General features: G+C 36.2%; 1 protein-coding gene across 1 annotated transcript in view; it reads right to left on the bottom strand.

Annotated features, from left to right (window-relative positions):
- Window positions 1-1,651: 1,651 nt before the first annotated feature.
- nsg2 (neuronal vesicle trafficking associated 2) overlaps window positions 1,652-21,592 on the bottom strand; it is a 52,621-nt gene continuing 32,680 nt past the window's right edge. Inside the window, exons 4-5 of the mRNA XM_073824931.1 lie at window positions 7,081-7,191; window positions 1,652-2,799 (exon numbers count right to left, since the gene is read on the bottom strand). Coding sequence (XP_073681032.1) covers window positions 2,611-2,799; window positions 7,081-7,191 — 300 coding nt within the window. The 3' untranslated portion in view covers window positions 1,652-2,610. The remainder of the gene's footprint in view (window positions 2,800-7,080; window positions 7,192-21,592) is intronic.

Below are 21,592 nucleotides of genomic sequence, written 5' to 3'. Positions count from 1 at the left end.
AACTTTCATATATTCTAGATTCATTACATGTAAAGCAAAACATTTCAAAAGTTTTTTTTTTTTTTTTTTTTTAATTTTGATGATTAGAGCAGACAGCTCATGAAAGTAAAAAATCCAGTATCTCAAAATATTAGAATGTTTACATTTAAGTTTCATTGACTGACCATCCCTACAGTTTAAATTCTGGGTATCTCTTGTTCTTTAAGGCAATGGTCCAGAAGACACCTGGACCACTGACACCCCCCACTGAAGGTCATTACTGGATGGGGTGGCAGTTTGAGTGCTGTATCAAAGCATATTGCATGCAAAGTTGACTGGGATGACCACAAGCTTGAGAATACTGTCAAGTAAAGCTGATTCAAACACTTGGGAGAGCTTCACAAGGAGTAGAATGAAGCCACATCAAGAGTCACCATGCTTAGACTTCAGGAAAAGGCCTACCAAGCCACTTCTGAAACAGAAACAACGTCAGAAGCATCTTACCTGGGCTAAGGAGAAAAGAACTGGACTGTTTCTCAGTGATCCAAAGTCCTCTTTTCAGATAAAAGCAAATTTTGCATTTCATGTTGAAATCATGGTCCCAGAGTCTGGAGGAAGACTGGAGAGACACAGAATCCAAGCTGCTTGAAGTCTAGTGTGAAGTTTCCACAGTCTGTGATGATTTGGAGTGCTGTGACATCTGCTGGCATTGTTCCATTGTGTTTTATCAAATCCAAAGTCAATGCAGCTGTCTACCAGGAGATTTTGGAGCACTTATGCTTCCATCTGCTGACAAGCTTTATGGAGATGCTAATTTCCTTTTCCAGCAGGACTTTAGCACCTGCCCACAGTGCAAAAACCACTTCCAAGTGGTTTGCTGACCATGATATTCCTGTGCTTTATTAGCCCGCCAACATGCCTGACCTGAACCCCATTGAGAATCTATGGGATATTTTTAAGAGAAAGATGAGAAACAGTCAATCCAACAATATACAGATGATCTGAAGGTTCAATAGTGCCTCAGCAGTGCCACAGGCTTATCACTTCCATGCCACTCTTCACTAATGCTGTAATATGTGCTAGAAGCAAGTAATTTGCTGTAATATGTGCTGCCGAACAAGTATTGAGTGCATAAATGAACATACTTTAAAGAACTTGAACTTTTCTGTTTTGCAAATTCGTTTTTTGATTGCTCTTAAGAAATATTCTAATATTTTGAGATACTGGATTTTTGACTTTCATGAGGTGTAAACTCTAATCATCAAAATTAAAAAAAAAAGAAAACTTTAGAAATATTTTACTTTTCATGTAATAAATCTAGAATACATGAAAGTTTTTTTTAGATGCACCTGTATATGTTTACATTGTAGTACTCATTTCATTATACACATTTGTGTCCTCATAAACCATACCAGAACACAAACACACATACATACTGGTTCCCATGTTTTATGGGGATGTTCCATTTTTCTACTGTACAAACTGTATTTTCTATTCCCCAATCCTACTCCTTACAGCAAACTTTCTGCATTTTTAGATTTTATAAACACTTCACTCTGTGTGATTTAAAAGCTTGGGGACCTAAAAAATGTCCCTACAAGGTTAAAATGTACTGGCATTGCCGTACTTGTATTTTAATTCACTACTCAACAAGAGCCAAATGACACAGCAATTGAACACCTTGTATATCTTTATTACTTTGAACCTAAAGGATACACAATCAAAAATACTAAAAGCTTTGCTACATCTCAACTAACAACAGCACAAGATTTCAAAAATCCATTTTTTTTTTCTGACAACAAATATAAAAATGGAAAAAGAGCAGACTTGTGACCAAACATAGCAGAAAATCAAGCTTTGGCAGGAATTCAGATGAGACATTTGACCAAATCATCTCAAGTGTCCAAGGTTTGCCTCTGGTTAAATGCAAGCATAGACACCAGCTAAAGCAAGTCGCAAAGCTCTAAACACCTCCATTCATTGAGAAACAGTGAGAATATTACAATGTGTCTGACGAACATACACACCATGGGTAATTGCTCTCATGAGTTATTTACATCGAGGTTCAAAGTAGGAACCATAACATTCTGTACAAGTACAATATGTTCTTTTGCCATTTTATTGTTGGCCTATACCAATATTTCATTAATATGTTGTAATAGGTCATACATAAAAATGAGTCTAACAAGTAGGGTTTTTTTCCGTATTCTAATGTGAGAGCATGTATGTATATTTTCTGCTGTTTCAGAAATAAAAGCACAAAACTCCCTGTTTTATCATGCCTTTCAAGATTGTTACCTACTGTAACTACATAAGGGGCTTATGGGTATTCTGCTTCCATAATGGGTCATTGACACACACAGACATTGTGGGGAAACCGCTTGACAAGATTGCAGAGTCATGCCTTTGTACAAACAATAGTTGAGTATTAAATACAAAAAAGTACAACAAAAATAAATATTAATAAATAATAATAATAAAAAATGAATGTATGATTAAAACTATGCAGCTAAGAAATTAAACACTAGGCATAAAAGAAACAAATGAGCCGGTGGAAATATTGGGGGATTAGGGAATTGCGTGATGTAGGGTGACATGATGACAATTCTTTAAAAAGCAGCGAGGAAAATCTCATTGGCTGTCTGTGTTGGGTGGCTTCACATCATGGGCACTTCCAGCAGGGAGCCATGGAGAAACGGAGCGGGAGGTGGTCTGCTTGGCCATGCTGTAGTGGCTGATGACGGTGTAAAAGCGGCCACGGCTGCTGGCGTCCTGGGCGGTGTAGTAGGCCTCCAGTGATGCAGGGATGCAGCGCTTGTGCTGTCGGAAAAGTTGTGAATATGTAACATTAGACAAATGTGCATCACACACACATTGCTATTATTATATCTTCTTCATAGATGACTGTACTAATTATTTAAAGTATTAGTTCACTCCTGATTTGACTTCAGTCGAAAATAAATAAAAAAATTTTAGGTAAACATTCCAAGATTTTTCTCCATACTGGATTTTAATTGGAATCATCGGGTTAGAGGTCCAAACTGCAGGTTCAATGCAGCTCTACACGATTCCAGCTGAGGAATAAGGGTCTTATCTAGTGAAAGGATCAGTCAGTTTCTAAAAAAAAATGTTGATCATGCATTACGTAATCACGTTGAAAAAAGGTCACGCATGGTTAGACCTTTTACCTTCTCTTGTAAAGGGCATTTGACTTTCTTTGCATGTTCGCTTCGTAAACACACTGGTCGGTATGTCCACCTACGTTTCCAACGTGACTACGTAATGCGTAAGTCATGGACACAGAGGTAGTGCAAGATGAGCATTTCTGGTTAAAAGTAATACACTTTCATTTTTTAGAAAATGACAGATCATTTAACATAAAAACCCTTATTCCTTGTATGGGATCATGTAAAGCCATTTGAAGGTATATTATACAGAGCCTCTCAGGGGGGGAAAAAAGAGTAAATTGTGCACACGATTTGCTAATTCATTCCCTCAGTTTACTAAATTGTATGCATGAATTACTACTTCATTCCCTCGGTTTACTAAATTGTGCACACAACTTATTGATTTGTTCCTTTGGTTTACTCAACTGTGCGTACTATTTGCTAATTTGTTACCTCGGTTTACTAAAATCTGCGCACAATTTACTAATTAATTCCCACGGTTTATTCAATCGTGCGTGCAATTTACTAATTTGTTCCCTCGGTTTACTCAATCCGGCACACAATTTACTAGTTTGTTCCTTTGGTTTACTTAATCGTGTGCACCATTTACTACTTTGTTCCCTCGGTTTACTCAGTCATGCACACCATTAACTGATTCGTTCCCTTAGTTTACTCAATTGTGCGCACCATTTACTAATTCGTTCCCTCGGTTTACTTAATCGTGCGACTGATTTACTAATTTGTTCTCACGGTTTACTAAATCGTGCACACCATTTACTAATTTGTTCCCTCGGTTTACTTAATCGTGCACACCATTTACTAATTTGTTCCCTCGGTTTACTTAATCGTGCGCACAATTTATTAATTTGTTCCTTCGGTCTACTCAATTGTGCGTACTATTTACTAATTTGTTACCTCGGTTAACTAAATTTTGCACACAGTTTACTAATTAATTCCCATGGTTTATTCAGTCGTGCGTGCAATTTACTAATTCGTTCCCTCGGTTTACTCAATCCGGCACACAATTTACTGATTTGTTCCCCCAGTTTACTCAATCGTGCGCACCATTTACTAATTCATTCCCTCTGTTTACTTAAACGTGCGACTGATTTACTAATTGGTTCTCACGGTTTACTAAATCGTGCACACGATTTACTAATTTGTTCCCTCGGTTTACTAAATCGTGCGCACAATTTACTGATTCGTTCCCTCAGTTTACTCAATCGTGCGCACCATTTACTGATCGTTCCCTCGGTTTACTTAATCATGCGACTGATTTACTAATTTGTCCCCTCGGTTTACTCAATCATGCACACCATTTACTGATTCGTTCCCTCAGTTTGCTCAATCTTGAACACGATTTACTAATTTGTTCCCTCGGTTTACTAAATCGTGCGCACAATTTATTGATTTGTTCCCTCGGTTTACTCAATTGTGCATACTATTTACTAATTTTTTACCTCGGTTTACTAAATTTTGCACACAATTTACTAATTAGTTCCCTCAGTTTACTCAATCGTGCATGCAATTTATTAATTTGTTTCCTCGGTTTACTTAATCATGCACACCATTTACTGATTCGTTCCCTCAGTTTACTCAATCGTGCGCACCATTTACTAATTAGTTCCCTCGCGTTACTCAATCCTGCACACCATTTACTAATTTGTTCCCTCAGTTTACTAAATCGTGCTCACAATTTATTAATTTGTTCCTTCGGTTTACTCAATTGTGCGTACTATTTACTAATTTGTTACCTCGGTTTACTAAATTTTGAGCACAATTTACTAATTAATTTCCACGGTTTATTCAGTCGTGCGTGCAATTTACTAATTCGTTCCCTCGGTTTACTCAATCCGGCACACAATTTACTAATTTGTTCCTTTTGTTTACTTAATCGTGCGCACCATTTACTGATTTGTTCCCTCAGTTTACTTAATCGTGCGCACCATTTACTAATTTGTTCCCTCAGTTTACTTAATCGTGCGCACCATTTACTAATTTGTTCCCTCAGTTTACTTAATCGTGCGCACCATTTACTGATTTGTTCCCTCAGCTTACTTAATCGTGCGACTGATTTACTAATTGGTTCTCACATTTTACTAAATCATGCACACGATTTACTAATTTGTTCCCTCGATTTACTAAATCGTGCACACAATTTATTGATTTGTTCCTTCAGTTTACTCAGTTGTGCATACTATTTACTAACTTGTTACCTCGGTTTACTAAACTTTGCGCATAATTTACTAATTCATTTCCTCGGTTTATTCAATCGTGCGTTCAATTTACTGATTTGTTCCTTTTGTTTACTTAATCATGTGCATCATTTACTGATTCGTTCCCTCGGTTTACTCAATCGTGCGCACAATTTACTAATTTGTTCCCTTGGCTTACTCAAACATGCACACAATTTACTAATCCATTTCTCTTGAATTGATCAATTGTGGGCACGATTTAACAAATTGTTCCCTCGTTTTACTAAATAACACACACGGTTTACTAATTAGTTCCCTCGGTTTACTCAATTGTGTGCGTGATTTGTTCCCCTTGATTTACTTAATTCTGGGCATGATTTTCTAATTCATTCCCTCATTTTACTAAATCAGGGGCATGATTTACTAATTTGTTCATTCAGTTTACTCAATTGTTCACACAATTTACTAATTTGTTCCCTTTGTTTACTCAATCGTGCTCACAATTTAGTAATTAGTTCCCTTGGTCTTCTTAATTGTGCTCGCAATTTACTAATTTATTCCCTCAGTTTACTTAATCATGCACATGTTTTACTAATTCGTTCCCTCAGTTTACTCAATCATGCACACAATTTACTAATTTGTTCCCCTGGTTTACTCTATTGTGCGTACAATTTACTAATTCGTTCCCTCAGTTTACTAAAATGTGTAAATCATGCACACAAAATAGTAATTTGTGCCCTAGAGACAATAGGGAACAAATTATTATACTGAGCGCACAAAATAATAATTTGTGCCCTTGTTTTACTTCCTGTCCGCATTCTCATAAACCTGTTGCTGCTGTTGTGTTATGGACAGAGACACTTTAATTGGATTTTATATTGAGTTGGGAATGAGTTATAGAGACATTCCCAAAAGCATTGCAGCGTTGTTTTAAGTGAGAGGCAACTACATCCGTTTATGAGACAAGTAGTACAACAAAATATTATTTATTTAAAACGAGGGAACAAGTTATTTTGTTCTCATGGTTAACTTAAAAGGAAGGAACAAATTATTATGTTGTGTGCATGATTTACTTAAAATGTGGGAACTGATAATTCTTCTTGTGAGCACTATTTATTTAAAATGGGGGAACAAATTAGTAAATTGTGTGCACAACTTACTTTTTTTTCCTGTATGTCATGTGTGGGGCTCTATAATATTAGGTATCTTTATATGTAATTCCATAATTGGTTGAAATGTACTACATTTGTGGTAAACAAAAATATACTTTAGTGTTATTTCTATTGAAAAAAATCTGTAAAGATGAAGTTGAAATTTAGCACATTTAAAAAAATATATGTAAATGTAATAAATTTAAATGTTAAAACAATAATCAAGAACAATGATTTTGTCTGAAAACAAAGGGGTATTATTTTAAAAACTATATTTATTTTACAGCAGTAAATGTTTGGAGTATTTATAAGTAATTGCTGTTTTTGTAACATTTGACAGTTATAAATGAATTAGTTAGCCCTTTTTTCATGAATTAGAAGTTTGCTCAAATTAAACAACCATTACAGATGGTATTTAATTTAATTCATTGCTTAAACCGTTAATAATGAGTGTATAATTGGCTAATGACTGTAAAAATGTTTTCTAAAAATATTTGTTGCACAGTTGTTCTATTTAGCGCTGACATGTTGTAATTTAATAAATGAAGAACATTAAGAAATAAAGAAGTTTTGTGTTCATCTACTTACCTTATACACGAAGCCATCAGGGCAGGTGTGGTCATAGGTAAAGGCTTTGTACACCACCAGAAACACTATGCAGGCCAGAAAGGCCAAGGCCAGTACGATAAGGATGGTCACCTGTATGTGTAAAAAGACACAAAGTTCATTACTGTGCCCTTCTAGCAATTCCACAAGTCTTTAAGATTGACAGTTTCCTGTAGCTCAAACAGTAGAGTATGCCAAGGTCATGAGTTCAATTCCCAGAAGGCAAGAAACCGATTACATACAAAAGTGATCCTTGAATGCAATGTAAGTTGCTTTGTAATAAAGCGTCTGCCAAATGCATACATCTAAATATAAGATCAAATGGTCAACGACATTAGGAACTACAGCTGAATTTGCAAAAAGGTCCTAATTGAAAAGGGAATCATGAGAATCATACAAAATAAGACAGAATTTAGTAACTGTTCAATGTCCAATATTTGTTTCAATATATTTATTTCTTTGCATAATACAGTCATGAAATATACATTTATATTGTTCTCACAAATTATTATAAATGGGTTCAAAAGTGTGCTATACATCAAATCAAATGCAAAACAGCTTTCAATTTCGAGCTCTTGAGCTTTTGTTCTCTAAACCTCTGCAAAGACAAAGACAAAATTGGGGCTAAACGGTCCGATGGAGACAACAGTGTGATCGCATCTCTGTTGTGTTTTTTTCCCATCAGCGCTAATTTTTTCACATCACTGTCATCTTCAAGTACATTCACCTCACAGGATGCAGTTCAATCTGTCACACTACATTTGTCTCGACAAAGCAGCTCATACAATAAAGCTATGATGTCCAAGCTAGAAATCCGAGGCTTAAAGAAGGCAATTCCTGACCAGACCAGACTAATTTGTCAGGGGCGATTAGTTCTGTAAAAATTCAGGCCACTTTCAGCTTTTTTTAGTCCCAGGAACAGCAAATGGAGGTTTTGGAGGACTGACTAATTAGAATTATGCAAATGAAAATGAAAGACAAATGAGAGAAAGCCAGTTGACTGAATATTTCACAGCTTTCCAGAGGGTGTATACCCTTCTTAAAAATAAAATTGCTTCGAAAGGTTCTTCAAGCGATGACATAGAAGAACCATTTTTGGTTCCACAAAGAACCATTCAGTCAAAGGTTCTTTAAAGAAGAACCTTTTTTTTATAATTTGAAGTACAGTATTTGTCACAAAGAACCTTTTGTGAAACAGAAAGGTTTTTCAGATGTTAAAAGTTCTTTATGGAACCATTTAGACAAAAAGCACCTTTATTTTTAATAGTGTAACTGTACTGGATGTTTGTAAGTGAATATTATATGAACAGAATTTCTTCTACATATCATACTTATGACTCGGGCAGCATCATAAGTATTCACCAGATGCAAAGATTGTTCCAAACTAGACAGCAACCCATATATTAATCATAAATTCACCTCAGCAGCAAAACAGCCAAGAGTAATTTGTGTTCTAGCACTGGCAAATTTGTTTTTCACTACTTTTAAGAAAAAAATAGTGAAAAAAAATCAGCCATAGCCAGAAGACAAAATACATTTTCAAGAAATTGGGAACTAGGATACAAAATAATATGATGTTGAATGAACTACAATAACCATCCGAAATAAACACTGATTGAAACATTTCATTAGGTACTGAAAACAATAGATAAAACGATATAATTATAAAGTTATAAAGTTATCTAAATGAAACCTTTAGCATTTTACTTCTGGAGATATATTTAGGATTCAAAATTCATAAAAGTTATGTTCATTTGTGAAGACATTCAGTCATGATGTACAAAACATCTAAGAATCATAAACGTTTGTGGGTCACAGACCTTATTTTCTGCAGTAATCCAAAAGTCAACTGAAAAATCCTATTAGGTTGTTATTGAGGGAACCAGGGTGTTGGTAACTTACAGTTTGGCTTACAAAAATACAGTGGTGGCCAAAATTATTTGAACACTACTATTTTCCCCAGCCAGGTCAGCTGTTTCTATCTTTTGCTGTAGCTTGTCAGTAGGAAATATCAGTTTACATTTCCAAACATTCATTTTGCCATTAATTGTAATAATCCAGTGAGATTTTTGTTTGCCAAGGAGTCTGACAACAGCCAGTGCTCCACACATAGATCTGATCATCATCCAGTCTGTCTGGAATGACATGAAGAAACAGAACAAACTGAGAAAGACCAAAGGTCATTGCACACGTTTTTTTTTTTTGTTTTTTTTTTCAGTTTTTTTTTTTTTTTATATTCGTCACCCTATTAAAATGCCTGTTTTGGAATGCGAAAACGCAGAAAATTGAACCTGATCCAAATTTTTTATGACGGACGAAAATTTCGGAGGCAGTTTGTAAACTCGATTGACAAAACGTGAGGTAGTATTTATTTTTTAATGTGCAAAAATTTCGGAACGAAAATTGTGCAATGGCCTTAAATCCATGAGAACTGTGGCAACATCTCCAAGAAGCTTCAAGAGACCTACTTACTAAACTACCTGAAAACATATGCACAAGTTCACCTAGGCTTTAAACGCAAAGGATGGTCACACCAAATGTGGATTTCATTTAGTTGAAGGAAGTTAATTGATAAAGACAATCTATTTATGACATTATTTTTGACAGCATCCTCATTTTACAGCATTTTTACACAAGTGCCTAAAACTTTTAACAGTACTGTAGCTTTGCAGGTAGGTTTCTTGAAGCATCTTAGAGATTGCCACAGTTCTTCTGGATTTAGTCTGTTTTAGTTTGTTTGTTTCTTAATGTTATTCCAGACAGACTGATGATAATGAGATCTGGGCCCGTATTCATAAAACATCTTAGTGCAAAGAGTCGCTCCTAGTGACAAAATTCTAAGAAAATTCTTAGAAATGTGGGTGTTTCCTCTTAAAATTAAAGAAAATAACATAGTAAAGAAAAAAGTAAGCATCTTGACCCTTAAAAGAGGTTTTAAGGTCCAAAATTGTTAGGAGTATGGACGAGGACTTTTAAGAGGCTTAAGAGTTTTTTTTAGCAGTGGAGAAAATTGACAAAACATGAGGAGAGCAAAGAAATATTTTGCACAAAATGCATGACAGTGAGTTAATAAGATGCTACACATGAGATTGTGCAGGGATAATGGGTGTGACATATTATTTTTTTTTAGCTAACATCTCCAAAATAGTGCAGAAATGCCACAGTGCAAGACATGGAAGTAATTACTACATTTTTTACATTAACATTTCTGGCAACTGGAAACAATACAACTATGCACACACAATTACAGCACTTTCAGAACCTTAACGTGATGCTGTTCATTTCCTATCAAATACATTAAATAATTACACATTAACAGCATGGCAAATAAAAAATATATAAATATATATTAATATGTGTATGTGTGGTAAAACAAGAAAAATTACGCCTAAAATTTCAAAGTGAAGGCTATTTTTTATTTCCTTCTTGGATAACCAACCAATCACAGTCTTCAAAAGGCTGTCAAGCCCACATCCACACTAAGATATTAAAAAGTTTTTTGTCTTTCTTCGCTCAGAGTTGCTCTTAGATTGGTCCTGAATCACTCTTAAGCTAAGACTCCTACGTAGGAATTGTTAAGCTAAATTAGTTTTCTGAGAGGATTCTTAGAAGCTTTAAGAATATGGGCCCAGATCTCTGTGTGAAGCACTGGTTGTTGTCAGACTCCTTGTGCAAACAAAAATCTCACTGGATTATTACAACTAATTGCAAAATGAATGTTTGGAAATGTAAACTGATATTTCCTACTGACACACTACAGCAAACGATAGAAATAACTGACTTAAAACCATTTTAAAAATGGAAAATACTAGCGTTCTAATAATTTTAGCCACCACTGTACATCATCACATATTTGTGTTTTGTCACATTATTAGATTATCATGTTGATATTTTAGCAACATGCCAATGTCAAACCCTACTGAATTTACATAAGCACTATATGTGTGGCCTATTGAGGGCATTTCAGATCTGTTACTTAAGGGTCTATTTCGTTTTAGAATATGGAAGCACATAGTTAAATAGATAACTAGTTCAGAATATACTAGTTCACTACTAGCGATGCCTGATAGAAACGACAAGTGAGGTAAAATGCAAAACACAATATCAGCTGGATTCATTTTAGAATCATATGACTGCTATCTGTTTTTTTCTCTCCCTTCATTCTCTTATCACAGATTAAACAAGTGTACAGCCGGGTGTCCTTGGCCAAAATTGGCCCCATTTGTACCATGTTGCTAAGCGGTGGGACTAGCGCCAAAATGGCTGGGTGCCTTTCACGCTCTGGGTAGCATCTAGATTTGAACCACTTTAGTGTTTTAAGCCATCCCCTGATGGGACATTTTGAAAATAGTTATGTTTTTTGGAAATCCTGCATTCAATTTTTGGCTATGATTTGATGGAGAAAGTCTTGAGCTGTCTTTTCTGCTTCAATCTGTTTGCAGGATAAATTAATTAATAATTATTCGTAATTTTATGCATATGATTATTGTTAAACTGTCTTCATAGACATTAAAATATTTTTTTTATCCCCATCCAGAACAACAACAACAAAAATGGAATGCCATAAATAAACCTCATTCTGGCAAATCAAATCCAGACAGAGGACAGAATCGGAATAAAATGAGGTCATTCTGACTCAAATGTCAATGTGTTTGTGGCACACGCGACATACCACCATCTGCTTTCCTGTTTGTCACCCCCACAAAGTTTATTAATCATTATTGTGCCCTAGCAATGAGCCTCAAGGTTGCAGGGTGTTTTGCTGTTGTTTTCTCGGTCGCCAGTGTTGTTTTTTTGGGGTCAGATTAATCCATGTTCAGAAAACCATAATCCCCATGGTGGATTTATTCAATAGCTCATCTTCTCTGGAGTGCTGGGAGTATTAATGCTTCATGCTGATTCTGCATGTTCTATAGTGGCTAACCTAACCTACGTACTTTCTCTGGCAAGCTCAAATCTAATTGGCTGACAAATTTTTTTGAGAGCAAAGATACATTACGATTAAGCAATAAGGTACGAGAGGCCGTGCTGTATCGTGAATAAATCTTCAGCCGTGATTTATTCATGATACAGCACGGCCTCAAGTACCTTATTGCTTTTATAAAACGGTTACCACACAATAAAAATATTAAAATCAAAAATATATATTAATTAATATATATTAAGTTGTACGTTTTCATAAAGTAAAATCATTAACTGCCTTCCGCTGTAAAAAGTAGTCCCTAAGGGCTAAGGTTGCTAAGGGCGGTTGCTAAGGGGGTTCAATGATACACAAAACCGTTGAGTAAAGCGCTCATAGCAGTGCCGTATCATGAATACGACACAGCTGCTGAGCAATCAGAATTGAGGAATGGAACTAACCGTTTTATAATTTTAAATAAGTCTGCCTGAAAACAAGGTTGTGTTGTATCAGGTTGATATTACACAATGTGTACTCTTGAGGATGAAATTCCAGGTTGCACCACTGTTTACCAGGTTGAAGGCTCAACATTTAAAAAACATTCAATTTAATGCTTTCAGTACCGAATTAGACGCAACCAAAAGTCTATATTCCTCTTTGTTTTCTATAAATGTTATGACTGAGGAAAAAGTGTGTTCTTAATAGTTTTGGATGGACAAAAATCTGATAATGTTGTCTAAATGCTGTCTAAATAATATAATAAATGAACATTAATTAAAGTATAATAGCATTAGATAAACCCACCCAAAATGGCACGTAAAAAAAAAAAGTTTTTTTTTGGCATGAATAAACTGGAATGTTAAGGTCTAGTCCAAAGTATTCTCATAGCTTCATAAAATTATTTAATTAATATTTAATTTTATCAATGTCCTTACTATCTTTCTGGGCCTTGAGCATAGTAGTTGTGTTGCTGTCTATGCAGGGTCAGAAAGCTCTCGCATTTTTATCAAAAATATCTTAATTTGTGTTCCGAAGATGAACAAATGTCTTACGGGCTTGGAACGACATAAGGGTAATTAATGACAGATTTTTACTTTTTGGGTGAACTATCCTTTTAAATTACAGAAACATATCTAAGCAGCAACAAGCAGACCGACAAAGTGACACTGTTGTAACCAGCGTTGTCCAGTTTGACTAATAATAGCAGAGAGTTTTGCTGAGGATTTTAAGTGCAATTTTGCTTGCTTCATTCACTTTATTTCATAATTTAATGACAGAAATTACACAACACAACTGTACAACAATACAACAATGTAGGTAATGTTCCTATGGTATACACTGTAATCCAAAGAACTTCAATAAATGCTGTGATAGCACCATGTTACATTCCCAAAAAACTTGATATCATGCACCATGTCCAAAAAATAGATCTTATTTACTCTTCTCTCCAGACATCAAGAACTCCACAATGTAGTGCTGTTGCATTTTGTTATTTTTCTGTCGATTCTGTCTCTTTCATACTTTCTCTTTTCTATTGTATTCCTGTCATACTCGCACTACAATACTCCCCCGCCTTTCCACTGCCTTTTAATAAATGCTGCATGGCCTTCTGCCACCTGAATGTTCTCCAGTTCAGGTCAGTTTGCCAGCCTCTGTGAGTCCATGTTTGAAAGAGATTTTTGCTTGTTTGAACCTTGCTAATGGTTTTGATTGTTCCCCCAAGATGCATTTATAATTACCATAATTATGGCACAATTCAATTTACTTCTTGTCTATTAGGCTCTGTATTCTGATACACAAGGCCAGGACTGATTTTTTTTCTTCAGTTTATAATATGTCTGGCACTTGTTTACTAGCTTTGCTAACTAAATAAGCCATGGCTGTATATAAAGAGCTTAACTGGAGTGTTTCAAGGACTTTCTAAATAACGTCATTAAGGACGTGTTTCTTGCAGAGCTCAAAATGAGTTTAGATGAACTCAAGTGAACTTCTAAGTGAAACTTTTTTACAAAGAGAAGTATACCCAGGCCTTTACACAGCTGCTGCTCAATTTTCGTATTTACTGGTTAAAAATTAATATATATATATATATATTTTTTTTTTTTGTGGAAGAGACTTGGAAGAGATTTGGAACATTTTTATTGCAGCCACATCATTCTATGCTGTAGCCATGTCATATTGACTTCTTGGGAGTATTACATTTTTGAGAACATACTCTTCATTTGTCAAAGGGAGAAGAACAACATCTAACACTCCCATATTTTCAAGCTGAAAGGACAAATCTGTCTACTCTTGGACTTACTACCAGGAAGGTTCTGGTCATTAAGGTCCATTATCTTGCTACACAATGGACGGCTGTTTGTCTAGGTCCACAAATAGCCTATGTTAGACAGTAGGGCTGGGCGATATGGCCTAAAAATAAAATTCCAGATTTTTTCACAAAAAATCAGATTTACGATTTAAATCAATATTTCCCCCCTTCTACTTTTAGCATGTAAAGAAACCCAAGCTTTTCCACAATATTCAGTTGCAATCAAAATTATTCAACCCCCTTGACCTGCAAGACATTTTGCTGCAGAGAACAACATTTTGTGAAAACAATTCAACAAAGGCATCAGTAAACTATTTAAGAAAGTTTATTAATACACATTTGAGTAATTCTGAGAACGTAAGTTGATGAATAATGAAAAAAAAAATCAAATTGGCTCTAAACATTTATGTTCAAAATTATTCAACCCCTGAAAGTAAATTTGGTGTAGAATCTTTTATTCTTTAAAACCACCAATAAACACTGCCTGGAAGTGCTTAGATGCTTCTGTCACCTTTCTGCTGCAATCTTGGGCCATTCCTCCCTGAAAAAGCTTTCAAATCCCCGATAATCTTTGGTTTTTACTTTGCCACTGCTTGCTTCAAATTCAACCATGTATTTTCAATGAGAATTAAATCTGGAAACTGAACAGGCCACTCAAAAACATTCTATGACTGATTCCTGAACCAAGCGTAGGTAGATTTGAACGTATACTTTGGGATGATTGTCCTGCAGGAAAGTCCATTGATTATTAGCTTCAGACTTTGCACAAAAGGCATCACAATGTTTGCCAAAATGGTCTGATACTTTAATAAATCAATGATACCTTTTGTATGGTCATGTTTTCCACTTCCTGCTACAGTAAAACAACCCCATAACAGGACTGGCCCAAACTGGCATGTTTGACGATGGAGATAGTGTTCTTCTGCTTGTAAGCTTTGTCTTTTTTGCACTAGACATACTGCTGATCCATACATCCAAAAAGTTCCAGTTTGGACACATCACTCCATAAAACAATCTTCCAGAACTCCACAGGTCTATCCAAATGAATTTTAGCATGTTCAAGTCAGCCTTTTTGTTCTTCTTGGTTAAGAATGGTATTCAGCAAGATTCCTCAACATGAAGACTACACTTGTCTAGTGTTCCTCTTGTACACAGCATCGAAATATTTATCCTCCTTTCGTCGGGTCATCTTGCAAGTCTTTAGCTGTACATTGCAAGTTTTTCTCAGTTGATCTGATCAAACATTTTGTGATATTGTGCTTTTTTGCTCAACAACCTCAAAGGTTTTCTGGTTCAACACACTTTAATCTAAGGAATACGGCTGCCAGCTGTGTCTCTAGGGACTTGTAATGTCTTAGAAATCTTCATGTAGTTTTAGACTTTCTAATATAGCAAACTATTTCTTCTCTATTGATTTTGTGTGAGCTTTGTTGACTTTACTATATTTGCTACTCATCTTCAGCACATGCATGGGCTAAGAGTATACTATGTGTAACACCCCAAGCTAATTCCATCCTTACCATAAAAATAACTGTCTTAAAACAGCAATGTTGAATAGGGGTTGAATAATTCTGACATAGCTGTGTTATGAAAAACATCCTATAACTCAAAAACAATACATTATATATTGACATTATCACTTTTAATACTGTATGGCAGAAAACTGTTGTAGATGCAATTTAGTCCTGGATCTTCAGAAAGAGCAAAAAACATTTGTAAAGTACTGCAGTCTCTCAGCAACTGTATATGGGCACCATATATTTTGCAATATACATGGCAACTGCATCAGTGATCGCTTTCCACCAGGCCCAATTCTTATCATACCAGACACAATAAATGTTTGTTTGACAAATAAATATGAGATGGGAGGAAAATCTCTTGCACTTATATCGTATACAAAAATATACAATTTTGAACACAGAAATATTAAATGATTTAAAGTGCCCCTATTATGCCATTTTAAAGGTAGTTAATATTGTTGTAATAGTCTCTTAAAACAGGTTTACATGTATGCAAGTTAAAAAAACACTTTAGTTTTCTCCAAAATTAGATTTATTTTTACCCTGTTTCTAAATGATTCGTAAACGACTCGTTTGAAGCAGTTAGAAGAATCAGTCTCTCTAAACCCCTCCTTTCAGTGAGCCCTCACCGCTGTGATTGGTCAGATGGTGCAGTCCTTCTGGATTGGTCTACCGCTTCAGCGCAAAACGAAACGCCCATTGGCATAACTGAACGACAGCTGCAGAGACCTGTTAATGCATAGAAAAGATAGCCTCGATTTTACCCTATCAATTCGAGCCGGAGTCTGACGATGAAACTGTTGAAGTGTCACATCGACAAGAAACTGTTTTGCAAGCACGACCGGAGCAGGACGTTTCTCAGTGGGTGTCATATGTTACAATTTGCTTTTGTAAGCGAACCGGACACATCTCTACGTTGTGAACTTCAACACTGTACAATCCATAACACTGCGTTAAGCCATCGTTTATCATTATCATTACTTAAACTAATAAGACAGACAGACAGTCAAGCTGCATCAATCACAAGACTTTTTAGACTACATTGCACTCACAGCTGAACAACAGAACTACAGAAACGCAAGTTAGCCGGTTACCAAGACATGTGCGGGGTTGTTACACACCATAACATACACAAAGACGTATTTTGAACGATCGCTAGAAAATACAATTATTAATCATACTTACAGGTAGAAGTTCAGAGGAGCAAGCCGGTCCAAATAAACTGGGCACTGATCCATTTTTTAAAACCAATCGTTTGGTGAATCTCGCGTTGTAACGTTACTCCCCAAGATTGGAAAAGCAGTCATCAGTAAAATGACGCGAACACAACACAAGATTGGCATTGGACTGCTGAGGTGTTGAAAAAATTAATGTTAACCACTCATTCTTGGTAGTTTCATCTTTCGGAAGGGCATATAAAACAAATTCACTCTCACAGCGCAGGGCGTCTTCTTGACATGATATAATCCACTTGAAAATGGTAGGCCTACTGTTTGTGGGCGGGCAAGTTGTTCGCGAAATTGAATGTGGGCGGACATTACGCAAATGTGTAGCTCGTGACGTGTGGCCGTTACAGAAAAAAGATTCGAATTGCTGACGACTCGTTTAGGCGAATGTGAGCCGACTCTTTTTTTTGTTAGACAAAAACTTTATTTATAGTGCACTGTCGGCGTCACAACTTTGCAGATAGTTTATGTTCACATACAGCTACATGACACACTACATGAAATATCATATTTGAAAAGGCATAATAGGGGCACTTTAAATAACTGCAACGATCTGCCAGCAGGTGGTGGTAAGACACTGATTTAATTACTGAATCATATCATTCATTTGATTCGTTCGAGCGGATGGTTCATTCAGGAATAAAGCAAGTGACTCTTTATGAATGGGAAATTGAATCATTTCACTAGATTCGTTTAAAAACGCACGTTCATTCATAAATGAAACACCGCTGTTTATTTAACTGTTATAATAAATCAATATCTCGTTTACAAACTCCCTTATAAATGATTAAAAGCTGTCACTCATCTTAGTTCGCAATATCACAAAGCTCTATTATAATAAATGAAGCTACTGCCCATTCAGTCTCTTATTTACACTCTCTACACTTGAGATACATTAGTCAACATGCAAAACACATAGAAACCTTTGAAGCTCCACTCAGCGCAAACACAAATATGCTGGGTCAGTCACACATGGTGCTCCTAAATATTTTTTCATAGTTGTACACACTAGTTTTTTTTTTTTTTTGCCCTTGAACTGCTGGTCGCACCAGTCGCACCATCTAGAGCCCTGATATGCAAATAATTCACCACTGTCTTCAATCATCTCTCTACTCTGTTTATGTGGTAAGTGAAATTGTGTGTACTGTAATGTAACAGGCTAACTTGCTAGCAAGCAGCTAATCATGTCCCCTTAGTGACTCGCATTATTTTACCAGAAACGCGTTATTTGTTTTCCGTGCCATCATGTGGTGGGACAATATTGCCTCTTAATTATTCTGCCATTGGTGCAATTACAATGTATCTAATATTTTTATAAAAAAATCGCGATACCTCGATTTAATAAAAAATTAAATTGTCTTAAAACGTAAATTCAAATTAATAGAAAAAATCTAAAGAATCGCCCAGCCCTACTAGACAGTGGAACCAAATAATCAATCATCTGCATAATGGCTGACTAACAATCAACACCTCCTCAGATGGTCATAATTTAAAAAAAAAAAAGTTTAATTCATAGTGATGTCATTGTTAGTTATTTAAATGTAAAGCTCACCTTTTTACATAAACAATGAAAAACCATAAAATCTTTAATTTCGCACCTTCATTTTTCATACTCGGCTCACATATGCGCATGTCACCAGTTCATGGGCATTTGGAGTTAGAACTGTTTTCTCAGTTCAGTGACTGTTGGAAGAACTGGAGCTTTGATTGAGTTGACAAAACCCGACATCACAGGATCAAATACACCAGCATTTTGGCTCATTTCGAGTCAATCGTGACAATCAAGCGGAAAGTGAGTTTTGATTATGTGAATAGATTTGTGCTGGTTGACCAGCAAAAAGTTTCAGATAGTTCAGTTAGATTTGGTGAACTGGCTCAAAAAAAAAAAAAAAAAATGGTTTAAAAGAATGATTTGTCATTACTCTGGACATTTTGCCTGAGGTTCTGGATTACAGGTAATAATGTTGTAAATAATATTCAGTTTCTTGCACAGACTGATTGTTTCACTTTATAAGACCTCAATATATATTGTCAAGAGTCAGGGGTATTAATTTTGTGTTCTTCGATATGATTTTCTATTCCCAAAACAGGTAGCAGCTGACTTGCTTTGTCATGAATCACCAAGGACCATGGGTTCAGCTAAAAGTCTTTCTTATTGTTCTACTGAAGAAAAAAGTCACCTACATCTTGGATGGCCTGAGGGTGAGAAAATGAACAGCAAATTTTAATTTTTGGGTGAACTATCTCTTTAAAAAGTACAGTCATGAAAGCACACTCTTTTTATGTATACTGAATTGGCTATGTATTTAATATTATATGATTTATATAAGTACAGTTCCATTTTGAGGGAACTACGATACTGCGTACTGTCCTAAGATATCACATGGAGCACCTGTGCATTTAATAGGGTCACTACAGATTTTTGACTTTAGAAGACCATTTTGTTTGTAGTGCATGAAAGTAAAATGGATCTCAGCAAATATTTCAGAAAGTGTGCGGTGTCTTTTTTGTGTTTCGTTATGTCGGATGATGCACACAATCTGTGACAAGTCTGCAGCCAAGAAGCTCAGTTTCCTCTTGGCCTTCTTCTTGAAGGATGGGGTAAAACATCTGCACCCCACTTATTTAGACCCTGCGTCTGCAGAGGTAGCATGACAGCATTAATCATGGGAATCACATGGTGCTGGCTGCATCTAGCTCTGAAGAGCTAGTATTGGGAGTGGATGAAGAAAATATCAGCGAGTTCACTTCCTTTGCCAGCCCTGTATACGAGAGGGTTATGAACTACATCCAGGTTGAATTTAGCTTGGTCATGTGAGAAACAGTTAGTCACTCATGGCAGACTCAATGGGTAATTCCTAGTGGGTCATGAGATGACAAGCGATTCCAGTCTCAGGTTGGTGAGGGTTCTGTTTCCTGCCAGTGGAAACAAAAGCCTGGTTTAGAACGAGTGTCACTCCTGGCCAAGCACCGGCTTCAGCTTCGGCACCAGCCCCAGTGGAGAAGCGGTACTAGAAGTATATAACACACAGTGTCCAGTCTCCTTCTATCTCCAAACATTAATGATTAGAAATATGAAATTGCAGGGGCTTAAGCCCAGAGAAGGCACTGATCTTATAGGGAGAGCGGGAAGTGATGGTGAGATAAGGCGACCTGCTATCTTTTCTAGTACAGAGCAATGCTGTTGTCTTAGCATTTAAGCACTGCTGAGGAACAACCTTTCCATGGCAGCTGCTTGTCACAGTGAGATGTGAACCATTAGCTCTTTTTGGTCACTCGCCCTTAAGCACAGCTGGGGGTGATAAGCAATAGTGGCCATGAGGAATAATTAATCTCATGAGATAGAATGTAGTGTTGTGTAATTTAAGTATAAATTACTTTATTATAACCTTACTACGGAAAAACCTTATTATCGGTTCCCAGAAAAGTTTTTATCATGGTCATCCTCTGGAGGCTGCGATGTTCTATTAATGAGTGGCCACGGGAAGAACAGGCCAGATTCAGAAATGGCTAATCCTGCTCAGAGCAAATATTTGTTTTAAGAACAAGTACCAATCAAAGTGATGAACTAAAAAAGAAACTAGGGGTGGGCAATATGACCTAAAATTAATATCACGGTATCTTTCATCTTTTGAACGGTGACGGTATAATATCACGGTATTACTTTTTTTTGGTACATTTTGGGAGGAGTAGCCCTTTAGTATGTGAATAAAGTTAATATTTTCATAATATAATAAGGAAATGGTAGGTATCCTTATCAAAAAGAGACATGGGAGAGTTTTATGCATTCTCAACATATTTATTTTGCAAAAAACCTAAAGATCTTACTTAACAGTGTACAACAAAACTAAAATTATTTTTTTATTGAAATTTAATTTCTGCAATATTTAAAACCTTTAAATAACTGGGGGAAATCAACCCATGGCAACAGTTTAAAAGTAGACCAATTCTGTGGGGGAAAAACGCGGACTTGGCAACGCTGCATCCAACACGAGCTGCTGGAGTTAATGTCTTTGCACACACGAGTACGAAATTTTCGTCCGACATTTTTGCACAAAAAATACAGGTTATGTTAATCGAGTTTACACACTGCCTCTGAAACTTTAGTCCGTCATAAAAAAATTCAGATCGTGTTTGATTTTCTGCATTTTCGCATCCATAAGCATTATGATAAGGATGGCGAATATGAGAAAACTAAAAAAAAAAAACGCATACGAAAATCGGACTCAGTGTACAATGACCTTTAGATTTGAATGATCACGGGTCGAAAGTAAAGAGAGATGACAAAAATAGACTGGAGGATTTGTTGCAATCTTGTGCTCACTGACAAATATCTATTATAAGATGTGCTGCTCCCTTTACACAGAGTGTGAGTTATCGCAAAATCGAAAGTAAAAGTAGCCTAAACAGGCCGGTCGCGTTCGCCTCGCGCCCGCTCAATTTGTGATCCGCTGTGTAAATCCTTTGGCCGGCCGACCGGGAAAAGTCCCAGTCGTCCCGATTGCCACTCCGCCCCTGGTATAGGCTACAGGGCCGA

The sequence above is a fragment of the Garra rufa genome, chromosome 19 (assembly GCF_049309525.1).
Source record: "Garra rufa chromosome 19, GarRuf1.0, whole genome shotgun sequence".
In the NCBI taxonomy this organism is placed as follows: Eukaryota; Metazoa; Chordata; class Actinopteri; order Cypriniformes; family Cyprinidae; genus Garra; species Garra rufa.
Note: the sequence above shows the minus strand (reverse complement) of the source record. Positions and strands in the feature narration are given on the sequence as shown.